The sequence below is a fragment of the Heterodontus francisci genome, chromosome 18 (genome assembly GCF_036365525.1).
Source record: "Heterodontus francisci isolate sHetFra1 chromosome 18, sHetFra1.hap1, whole genome shotgun sequence".
Classification (NCBI taxonomy): Eukaryota; Metazoa; Chordata; class Chondrichthyes; order Heterodontiformes; family Heterodontidae; genus Heterodontus; species Heterodontus francisci.
In genome coordinates this window covers 10,605,959-10,618,002 of record NC_090388.1, presented here as the reverse complement: position 1 = coordinate 10,618,002, position 12,044 = coordinate 10,605,959, and the positions used below count along the sequence as shown (strand labels likewise).

The 12,044-nt window shown below is 46.2% G+C and overlaps 1 protein-coding gene across 9 annotated transcripts in view; it reads left to right on the top strand.

The window, feature by feature from the left end:
- Nucleotides 1-12,044, top strand: part of tspan9a (tetraspanin 9a) — a 233,536-nt gene that overhangs the window by 104,290 nt on the left and 117,202 nt on the right. For 6 of the 9 annotated variants that reach the window (XM_068050229.1, XM_068050227.1, XM_068050230.1 and 3 more), the window contains exon 1: nt 10,734-11,077. In XM_068050229.1, coding sequence (XP_067906330.1) covers nt 10,742-11,077 — 336 coding nt within the window. In that variant the 5' untranslated portion in view covers nt 10,734-10,741. Of the gene's footprint in view, nt 1-10,733; nt 11,078-12,044 lie in introns of those variants that run through there. The other 3 variants (XM_068050232.1, XM_068050233.1, XM_068050234.1) reach the window with 1 other exon arrangement.

Here is a 12,044-nt window from a genome sequence, read left to right as displayed (position 1 = left end):
CCTAACGCGGTTCTCGAGGAGCTGCAGTTGGGTGCACTTCCCGCAGATGCAGTCAGCATCACTTCCTAAGACTAAATCTAGAATTGCATCCCCTCTTGTTGGGCGTGTTACGTGCTGGCGAAAAAAGTTCTCTTGAATGCAGTTCAAGAATTTTGTGCCCTCTGTGCCCTTCACACTGTTTGTATCCCATTTGATATTATAGTAGTTGAAATCAGCAACTATTATTGCCGTATTGTTTTTACACTCAGAAATTTGCCTACATATTTGTTCTTCTATCTCCCTCTCACTATCTGGGGGTCTATAGTACCTTGCCAGTAGTGTGGCTGCCCCTTTTTTTATTTCTAAGCTCAACCCATATGGTTTGATTTGATGATTCAATTAGTGTATCATCCCGTCTCACAGCTGTAATTGATTCTTTAACCAATAATGCTACACCCCTTCCTTTTTTATCCCCCTCTCTATCCCACCTGAAAATTCCACATCCAGGGATGTTGAGCTGCCATTTATGTCCCTCTTTAAGTCAGGTTTCCGTTATAGTAACGGAAGTTGCCATGTGTCTATCTGTGCCCTCAGCTCATTGACTTTATTTATCATAGTCTTTGCATTTAAATAAATACCTTTTAACACAGCCAAATTCCTCTGCTGTACACTTTTTAACCTTTGCTTCTTCTGTCTTTCAGAGTCACTCGCTGATTTTCTGCTTCCTGTTCCCTGCTCTGAAATTGTCCTATCTGAAACTGCCCTCCGGTTCCCATCCCCCTGCCAATCTAGTTTAAACCATCCCCAACAACATTTGCAAACCTTCCTGCAAGGATATTTGTCCCAGTCCTGTTCAGGTGTAGACCGTCCGGCTTGTACGGGTCCCACCTTCCCCAGAACCGGTCCCAATGCTCCAGAAATCTGCAGCCCTCCCTCCAGCACCATCTCTCTAGCCATCTGGTGTATTCTCCGATTACTACCTTTGAGGTCTTGCTTGCTGATCTCTTTCCTAACGCCCCAAACTCAGCCTGCAGGACCTCATCCCTTTTTCTACCTATATCGTTGGTACCAATGTGGATCACAACCTCTGGCTGTGTACCCTCACCTCCCAGAATGCTCTGTAGCCACTCGGTGATATCCATGGTCCTTGCAGCAGGGAGGCAACATACCATCCTGGAATCACGTCTGCAACCACAGAAATGCCTGTCTGTTCCCCTAACCATGAATCCCCTATCACTATTGCTCTCATGTCTTTTCTTCTCCCTCTCTGCACAGCTGAGCCCCCCCTCTTGGTGCTCTGATCGTGACTTTCACTGCACTCTCCAGAGGAACCCTCTCTCCCATCGGTACTCAGAGCTGAATACCAGTTAGAAAGAGGGATGCCCTCCAGGGACTCCTGCATTATCTGCCTTGTCCTCCTTGTCTGTCTGGCAACCACTCTGTCCCTCTCTACCTGCACTCTTTAAGCTGCAGGGTGACCACCTCCTTTTTTGTTATTCGTTCCTGGGATGTGGGCTTCTTTTTTATTCATTCATGGGATGTGGGCATCGCTGGCTAGGCCAGCATTTATTGCCCATCCCTAATTGCCCTCGAGAAGGTGGTGGTGAGCTGCCTTCTTGAACTGCTGCAGTCCATGTGTTAATGTAAATGTTAGAGAAAAAATAAAAAGCAGCAGAAAAAAGAAAGTAAGAAAATACCCATCAGATACTCACCGACTAGCTCCCTGAACCCCACCGCTCTCTCCCCTCTCGCACTATTTGTAGCTCCAAAGTCTCACCCAGCCAATCACCTACCTTCTTCCCAGTGATGTCACTCCTCAATTTTCCTTTCCAATCAGCTGCTATGCTGTTGGTGATGTGTCTCTGCCGCTGTGTCCATGCCGGTGGTTCCCGCGCTCTCTATAAACTCCTCTCTCCTGATGTGCTCTGTTGCTGGGTCTCCACTGGTCACTTCATTGCTCGGTGTTGATCTCTGTGTCAAACAATTAACAGAGAAACAGGCTATTCAGACCATACGTTCCATACTGGTGCATTTCTGCACATCAGCCACCCTGTTTAGTCCTGCTCTCCCGACTACTCCCTGTATCCTTTAATATTCCTCTTTCACAAACAGCTTTCACATTTTACTTTAAATAATTTACGAACTCTGCTTTAATTCTAACCGCCTGCCGTGCAAAGAGATTTTTTTGGTCCTTTTTCCTTTAACTCCCTTTTTGTGGCCATCGGAATATGTGATCTCTTCTTAAAACTGTCTCACCTACCGGTGCAAATGATCTCTCGCTACTTACAAATAAAACAACAGACGAAGGCCATTTAGTCCCTCAGACCTATTCTGTCATTCAATCAGTGGCTGATCTTGCATCTCAGGTCCATTTACCCACCTTGGCTACACTTGGCTACCCACCCTCACTACACTTACCCAACAAAAATCTATCAAACTCGGTCCGCCAGCATCCACAGCATTTTGGGGGAGAGAGTTACAGATTTCCACTCCCCTTTGCATGAAGAAGATCTTCTTGACATCAATTTTAAGGGTGTGCTTCCCTGTCTGGACTGCCCTCACTACAGGAAATAATTTTGCTCTATCTATCCTATCGAACCCCTTAATCATTTTAAGCACCCCAATGAGGTCATCGCTTAATCTTCTAAACTTCAGGGAATACAAGCCAAGTTTATGGAACCTCTCATAAGTGTAACCCACTAAGCCCCAGTATCATTCTGGTGAATCTGCACTGCACCCCCGCCAAGGCTAGTATATCCTTCCTGAGATGTGGTGCCCAGAACTGAACACAGTTACTCCAGATGGGGACTGACCAAGGCTCTATATAACTGAAGCATCACTTCCTCCTTTTTGTACTCCAGCCCTCTTGGGATAAGGCCAACATTCCATTAGCATTTTTGATTACATTATTCTGGACGAGCTTTTAGTGATTTGTGTACATGGACCTCCATAGTTCGTAGTCTCACCAATCGGAGAATATTCCATGCTGTCTTTCTCAGATCCAACATGGTTGACTTCATCCTTCCTCACAGTGAGCTCAATCTCCCTCAATTTTGCCCACTCACTTAATTCATCTACGTCCCTTTGCAACTTTTGTGGACACCGCCACCTTCCTGCCTCCACTAAAATTAAGTCTGGGGGTGGGTGGGTGGCAGGCCTGTGAATGGCCTTCCCACCCCGCTGCCAGTTGAGGCCCTTAACTGGGCAATTAATGCCCAATTAAGTGCCTCATCCCACTGCTGCAATTAGCCAAGTGGCGGGCAGCCCTGTTGCCGCACGGGAAGCATGGCAAGAAAAGCGTGCGGGCTGCTTCCCGGCTACAGGGTGAGGGGGTTCCCTTGTTAAAAGGCACAGTGCCTGAACAAGGGACCCGGTATTGGGAGGCCCACTAGAGCTATCCTCCTGCCTTTGCTGCCAATCCCCACCTCCCCCCCCCCCCCCCCCTCACACCTGTGACCCCCACCCTATGAGACACATATAGACCTGGACTGGGTAAGGACAGCAATTTTCCTTCCCTGAAGGATGTTAGTGAGCCTGTTAGGTTTTTGTGACAATTTGACAGCCTCATGGTCACTTTTACTGACCCCCAGCTTTTTATTTAAACTGAATTCAAATTCTCAAACTGCCCCAGTGAGCTTTGAAGTTTTATTCTCTTGATTAGTTTGTAGTCCAGGCCTCAGGATTATTCGTCCAGGCACCGCTACTCATCACTAAATCTAGTATGGCCTGCCTCCTTATTGACTCTAAAACATATTGTTCCAGAAAACGGCGCAGTGGTTAGCACCGCAGCCTCACAGCTCCAGCGACCCGGGTTCAATTCTGGGTACTGCCTGTGTGGAGTTTGCAAGTTCTCCCTGTGTCTGCGTGGGTTTCCTCCGGGTGCTCCGGTTTCCTCCCACATGCCAAAGACTTGCAGGTTGATAGGTAAATTGGCCATTATACATTGCCCCTTGTGTAGATAGGTGGTAGGGAAATATAGGGACAGGTGGGGATATGGTAGGAACATCGAATTAGTGTAGGATTAGTATAAATGGGTGGTTGATGGTCGGCACAGACTCGGTGGGCCGAAGGGCCTGTTTCAGTGCTGTATCTCTAAACTAAACTAAACTGAACTAAACTAAAACGGCCAAATAACATCGTAAAAAAATTACTGTCTTCACAATTCGGGCTGTTTCTGCTTCTCCAAGTCTGTGGAAAAATTAGAATTTCCTATTTTAACAGCATTGTTTCTGCTACGTGTCCCTGATCTCAGTATATATACATCCCGCCACCATATCACAGCAGTCAGAGGGTCTGCACACAACTCCTCCCAGTCTTGCATCCATTACTGTCCCTGTGTTCTACCTATAATGTTTCCACTGCCTATTCACCTCGACTGATGTCCTTTCAATCCACTGCTTTGTGTCCTTTATCAATAGTGCTTCTCCTTTCCTTTCTAAAGATCCCATAGCCTGGAACACTCAGCTCAGAATCATGCTCAACTTGTAGCCATATCATAACCTTTAAGCTGAATGTGTGCTTCTGACTCTTGTTTTATTCTTATGGTGCATCCACTTGTGTTATTTCATCAAAACCCATCCTAGTCTGGGAGATTTCTATTGGCCCGAAACGATCCTTGAGCCATTAATCCTTTTTGTATTTGGTTCATGGCATATGGGTGATGCTGGAAAGGTCATCATTTATTGCCCATCCCAAATTGCCCTTGAGAAGGTGTTGGTGAGCTGCCTTCTTGAACCACTGCAGTCCATGTGGGGTAGGTACACCCACAGTGTTGTTAGGGAGGGAGTTCCAGTAAAGGAACAGCGATATAGTTCCAAGTCAGGATGGTGTGTGGCTTGGAAGGAAACTTGCAGGTGATGGTGTTCCCATGCGTCTGCTGCCCTTCTCCTTCCAGGTGGTAGAGATTGTGGGTTTGGAAGGTGCTGTTGAACGAACCTTGGCAAGTTGCTGCGATGCATCTTGTATACAGTACACACTGCTGCCACTGGTGGAGGGAGTGAATGTTTAAGGTGGTGAATGAGGTGTCAATCAAGCTGCTTTGTCTTGGATGGTGTCAAGCTTCTTGAGTGTCGGAGCTGCACTCATCCAAGCAAGTGAAGAGTATTCCGTCACACACCTGAATTGTGCTTTGTAGATGGCAGACAGACTTTGGGGAGACAGGAGGTGAGTTACTCTTTGCAGAATTCCCAGCCTCTGACCTGCTCTTGTAGCCACAGTGGTGCAGTGGTTAGCACCGCAGCCTCACAGCGTCAGGGACCTGGGTTCGATTCTGGGTACTGCCTGTGCGGAGTTTGCAAGTTCTCCCTGTGTCTGCGTGGGTTTTCTCCAGGTGCTCCGGTTTCCTCCCACAAGCCAAAAGACTTGCAGGTTGGTAGGTAAATTGGCCATTATAAATTGCCTCTAGTATAGGTAGGTGGTAGGGATATATCGGGACAGGTGGGGATGTGGTAGGAATATGAGATTAGTGTAGGATTAGTATAAATGGGTGGTTAATGGTCGGCACAGACTCGGTGGGCTGAAGGGCCTGTTTCAGTGCTGTATCTCTAAACTAAACAAAGTATTTATATGGCTGGTCCAGTTAGGTTTCTGAGCAATGGTAACCCCCAGGATGTTGATAGTCGGGGAGTCAGCGATGGTAATGTCGTTGAATGTCGAGGGGAGATGGTTAGATTCTCTCCTGTTGGAGTTGGTCCATTGCCATCACTTGTGTGGCGCGAATGTTACTTGCCACTTATTAGCTCAAGCCTGAATGTTGCCCAGGTCTTGCAGCATTTGGGTAAGGACTGCTTCAGTATCTGAGGAGTTGTGAATGGTACTGAACATTGTGCAATCATCAGTCAACATCCCCGCTTCTGACCTTATGATGGAGGGAAGGTTATTTATGAAGCAGCTGAAGATGGTTGGGCCGAGGACACTACCCTGAGGAATTCCTGCAACGAGTTCTGGGACTGAGATGATTGACCTCCAACAACCACAACCGTCTTCCTTTGTGCTAGGTATGACTCCAACCAGTGGAGAGTTTTCCCCTGATTCCCATTTGTTAGGGCTGCTTGATGCCACGCTCAAATGCTACCTTGATGTCAAGGGCAGTCACTGTCATCTCACCTCTGAATTCAGCTCTTTTGTCCATATTTGGACCAAGGCTGTAATGAGGCCTGGAGCTGAATGCCCCTGGCTGAATCCAAACTGAGCATCAGTGAGTAGGTTGTTGCTAAGTAAGTGTCGCTTGATAGCACTGTTGATGACATCTCCCATCACATTACTGATGATTGAGAGTAGACTGAGGGGGGGTGGTAATTGGATGAATGGTTTGTCCTGCTTTTTGTGGACAGGACATACCTGTGTAATTTTCCACATTGTTGGGGAAATGCCAGTGTTGTAGCTGTACTGGTACAGCTTGGCTAAGAGTGAGGCTAGTTCTCGGCACAAGTCTTTACTGCTACAGCTGGGATGTTGTCAGGGCCCATAACCTTTGCTGTAGCGGTGCCTTCCACCATTTCTTGATATCCTTTGGAGTGAACAGAATTGGCTGAAGCCTGGCATCTATGATGGTGGAGAGCTCATGAGGAGGCCGAGATGGATCATCCACTTGGCACTTCTGGCTGAAGATAGTTGCAAATGTTTCAGCCCTGTCTTTTGCTCTGACGTGCTGGGCTCCCCCATCGTTGAGGATGGGGATATTTGTGGAGCCTCCTCCTCCTATTAGTTGTTTAATTGTCCACCACCATTTACGACTGGATATTGTTATGAGGAGCTGTCACCATGTAATGAATTCTTTTATGTTGTCTGATGCAACATAAATGAGATGCGTGGAGTCCAGTTGGTTGAAGATCTCAAACAGGTTTAGTTACAACTAAACTATTAAACGCAGTACAGACCTAACTAAATACAGGACTAGTCTCTGGGTGATACAGTTAGAGTGAATCTGGCCCCCAGCCACATGACTGTGTCCTGATACTTAGCTCATTAACGTACTAAGATCTTAAAGGGACATCACTCTTAAAGACAATCATACAACAAATGTTGCAGGACTGCAGAACTTTGAACTGATCTGTTAGTTGTGGATTCGCTTAGCTCTGTCTATTACATGCTGCTTCCGCTGTTCAGCCTCATTTTTAAAGGTATGCATGGTGCTGCTCCTGGCATGCTCTCCTACACTCCTCATTGAACCAGGGTTGACCCCCTGGCTTGATAATTAGGGGAGAGTGGGGGAAATGCCAGGCCATGAGGTTACAGATTGTGGTTGAGTACAATTCTGCTGCTGCTGATGGCCCACAGTGCCTCATGGATGCCCAGTTTTGAGCTGCTGGATCTGTTCTGAGTCTGTCCTGTTTAGCATGATGGTAGTGCCATACAACATGATGAAGGGTATCCTCAGTGTAATAGATGATACTTTGTCTCCACAAGGACTGTGCGGTGGTCACTCCAACTATACTGTCATGACAGATGCATCTGTGACAGTTAGATTTGTGAGGATGAGGTCAAGTAGGTTTTTCCCTTCTGGTTCTCTCACCACCTGCCGTAGGCCCAGTCTGGCAGATGGGTCCTTCAGGACTTGGCCAGCTTGGTCAGTGGTGGTGCTACCGCGCCACTCTTGGTGATGGATATTGAAGCCCCCCAACCAGAGAACATTCTGTGTCCTTGCTCCCCTCAGTGCTTCTTCCAAGTGGTGTTCCATATGGAGGAGTACTGACTCATCAGCTGAGGGAGGGCAGTAGGTGGTAATTAGCAGGAGGTTTCCTTGCTCATGTTTGACCTGATGCTATGAGACTTCAAGGGGTCCGAGCCGATGTTGAGGACTCCCAGGGCAACTCCCTCCCTACTGTATACCACTGTACCGCCACCTCTGCTAGGTCTGCCCTGCGGTACCCAGGGATGGAAGAGTCTGGATCATTGACCGTCATACTCAACCAAATCATACCTTACAATGTCAGGCTGTTGCTTGACTAGTCTGTGGGACAGCTTTCCCAATCTTGGCATAAGCCCCCAGATGTTAGTAAGGAGGACTTTGCAGATTGTGCCTTTGTTGTTTCCGGTGCCGGGGTCAATGCCGAGTTGTCCTTCTGGTTTTATTCTTTGACATTTTTTGTATCGGTTTTGTAACAACTGAGTGTCTTGCTAGGCCATTTCAGAGGGCAGTTAAGAATCAACCACATTGCTGTGGGTCTGGAGTCACATGTCGACCAGACCAGATAAGGATGGCAGATTTCCTTCCCTAAAGGATATCAGTGAATCAGATGGATTTTTATGATGATCTGGTAGTTTCTTGATCATTATTAATGAGACTAGCATGTTATTCTAGATTTTTTAGTTAATTGACTTTCAATTCCACCAGCTGCCATGGTGGTCTTTGAATTCGTGTCTCTGGAGCATTAGTCCAGACCTCTGGATTTTAAAAAAAGTATGCATTCATGGGATCTAGGCGTCACTGGCCAGGCCAGCATTTATTGCCCATCTCTAATTGCCCTTGAGAAGGTGGTGGTGAGCTGCCTTCTTGAACCGCTGCAGTCCATGTGGGGTAGGTACACCCACAGTGCTGTTAGGAAGGGAGTTCCAGGATTTTGACCCAGCGACAGTGAAGGAACGGCGATATAGTTCCAAGTCAGGATGGTGTGTGACTTGGCGGGAAACTTGCAGGTGGTGGTGTTCCCATGCATTTGCTGCCCTTGTCCTTCTAGTTGGTAGAGGTTGTGGGTTTGGAAGGTGCTGTCTAAGGAGTTTTGGTGCTTTGCTGCAGTGCATCTTGTAGATGGTACACACTGCTGCCACTGTGCGTTGGTGGAGGGGGTGAATGTTTGTGAACGGGGTGCCAATCAAGCGGGCTGCCTTGTCCTGGATGGTGTCTTGAGTGTTGTTGGAAAGTCACTAGTTACTAGTCCAGTAACATCATCACTAGGCTACCGTCCCCCCGCTAATCAGAACCCATAACCCTTACCCTCAACCTATTCTGCTCCCATGGAGAACCTCAACTTCTGTCCAAGTTGCAATAAAATCTTGATTGTACCTGAAACGTCAGCAAAGATGAAAGCAACACTGAGCTATACTGTGCTAAAGTAACTGGAATGAAAGAGTGCAAGATGTGAAAGATGATAGCACTGTACAGTTCCTTGCCCGCTTTGTTGCAGCGCCCGTGGCTGTGAGGCAATTGTGCATAATTTAGGGAGAATTTTGCCCCAGTGTTCTGAGGCTGGACTTTTTCTGTCAGCCTCATAGGAGGTGCAAAAGCTGGGGACTGCTGTTCGTACACTGGACATTACATTTTGTGATTGTCACCTGTTGTTAATACACAATGAGAGAACAAAGTTAAAAGCCATGTGGAAACTGGATACTCTCGGTTTCAATTTTTATTTCAAGAGCGCTAAGACTGAGTTGAGGAACTCAGTTTAATAAATTATAACAAGCTGCCTTGCCCACAGTGCAGAATGGTGCTCTTGTGTAATGCTCTGGAATTTATAAATGCAAGTTTCAAGGTGTGTAATTGAAAACCTCTGAAGACCTTTGGGTTTTATTTGTAGAATGATTTTTCCTGCTTTGGGTGCATGTGGAAAGCTCTGCTTTTGCACCGTAACTCCTAAAACAGCTGGTGTCCCATTCCCAGGTTCTGCCTTGGGACAGGATATGCAGGGATAAAATAGTACTAAATGTGTTTTAAAAAAAAACAGACGTCTTAACCTTTCCCCAGTCTCTTCTCCTCTAGTGAGGACATATGTGAGCAGCCAATTTGTGAATGATCAGAATTTTATTACTTAACATGTTTAAAACCATAAAAGTGAAACTGGTTTAGGTTTTTCAAAGTTAGTGTCAAGCCATTACAAAAAAAAATCCTGATACTCTTTGTAAAACTACAGTTATTCCCCAGTAATTGTCCTGTCATCTACGTGTACTTTGCTTGAATTTATTAGAACTTATCGCAGCAGAATTTTAATATTCTGCCAATGGATTCACTTCCTCATGAATCCTGAACCATCTATACAGTCACTGTTGGGCTGGGCTGTCCTGTGGAAGAGATTCAGTTTAGATGCCATTTGTACTCACTTGCGGGCAGTCTCTCCTCTCAATTGACAGTATATTATTGTAGACATGTAATCTTTATTCTCCCTGATAGCTGAGTGCTGTTTGCCAGCAGCAGAACTGCACTTATACAGCCTGAGAGAAAAGATTGGACTGCTGGTCCCTGGAGGGGTCTCTTTCTGATTGGATGACCAAGCGGAAAGTGGGTGTGTCCTCAATAGGGACTGTAGTCCTTGTGGTTGGGTCAGTGGTTGCTCTGAGACTATCCTAGCTGTAGTAGCAGCTGCTGGTTATTTAACAGCAGTGCAGCAGGATCGGGGGAGAGATTGAACAGCTGATTGCTGAATGAAGAGGTAGAAAGAGCATGTGAGCGGTGCAGAGAGTCTGAAAAGCTGCAGTGCCTGAAGTGCACTATACTTAGCCCCTGGAGCTCGGAGTGTGGAGAAGAGTTTAACTGCCGGGACAGGACAAGCAGGAATTCCAGGACCTGAGAGAGCAGCTGTGCTTCACATAGCTCAGCAGAAAGAGAATTGCTTGATCATGAGCTGCTGATTGTTGCAGTTGGGCTGTGTGCAGATTGCTATCCCAGTGCGTCTCTTTAAATGGAGGGAAATAGCTTCAGGAGGGATACCCACTGCGGAGATTGCAGGTCTGAGTGACCTCCAGTTTCTCTGTCACTTGTCATTCTTCATCTGTTCCAAATACTAAGACATGTTTGACATTGAATGTGAGAACAGTGAAAAGGGAGAATATGGAGAAATCAAGTAGTGAGGAATCTTCAATCCATCGGAGCCCGTCTGTGGAGAGCAGAGACTCGGACTTTGGGAGAGCATCCACCTCTGGCCAGCAGTTTGGCCGTGGATTTACTGCTGGGGCTTTTTATGGCAATACTGGCGCCCGCACCAAGGGCCCGACTGGGCTCGGTGTAAAGAGTGACAAATATACAGCACCTAAAGGCAGCAAATATGTGGTGTTTTACCTCGATTTGTCCTTTGTTTTCCTCCTAGAATTTCAGAAGTGCAACATGGCAAGAGGCTGTTTGTGTTGTCTGAAGTACTTGATGTTTCTTTTCAACCTCATATTTTGGGTAAGTGATATATTTTTCTCTCGGATTTACTGTACATTGAGAGCTGAATGTGTCACCAATGAATACAATTACCAGGACACACACAACTGAACGCAGCTCTAGAGGGTGCGACTAACTCAGTTGTTTCCTTATCTCTGATATTAAAGTTGGCTGGCATTGTTCATAATCCAAAGTTGAGTGTATTTTAAGTCTTGTATTTGGCAGAGAGAGTCTTCTTTACTTTTACATAAGAAATTTCTCCTCATCTCATCTTCTCCTAAATGGCCGACCCCTTATTCTGAGACTGTTCCCCCGTGTTCTAGATTCCCCAGCCAGGGGTAAACATTTTCTCACTGTCTACCCTGTCAAGCTCCTTAAGAAATTTATATGTTTCAATTAGATCACCCTTCATTCTTCTAAATTCCTGAGAATATAGGCCTCTTCTTCTCAATCTCTCCTCATAGGACAGTTCCCTCATCCCAGGAATGAATCTAGTGAACATTCATCACATTCCCACTAAGAAAGTATATCCTTCTTATGTAAGGAGACCAACCACAGTGCTCCAGGTGTGGCTTCACCAAACCCCTGCATAATTGTAGTAAAGCTTCTTGACTCTTATACTCCAATCCCTTTGTAATAAAAGCCAACATACCATTTGTTTTCTTAGCTCTTACTTGCTTGTTAACTTTCTGTGATTAATGTACAAGGACACCCCTCTGAATACCAACATTTCCCAATCTCTCAACATTAAAAAAAAATACTGCTTTTCCCTTTTCCTTCCAAAAGTGGTTAACCTCAGATTTCTGCACATTATGCTCCATCTGCCATGTGCTTGCCCACTCACAACCTGTCTGAATCCCTTTACAGATTCTTTGCGTCCTCCTCACAGTTCACTCCCCCACTTAACTGCATCATCAGCAAACTTAGATACGTTATAATCAGTCCCATCATCTAAAGCTGCCATTCTCTGCTCTTTGACAGCAGTACA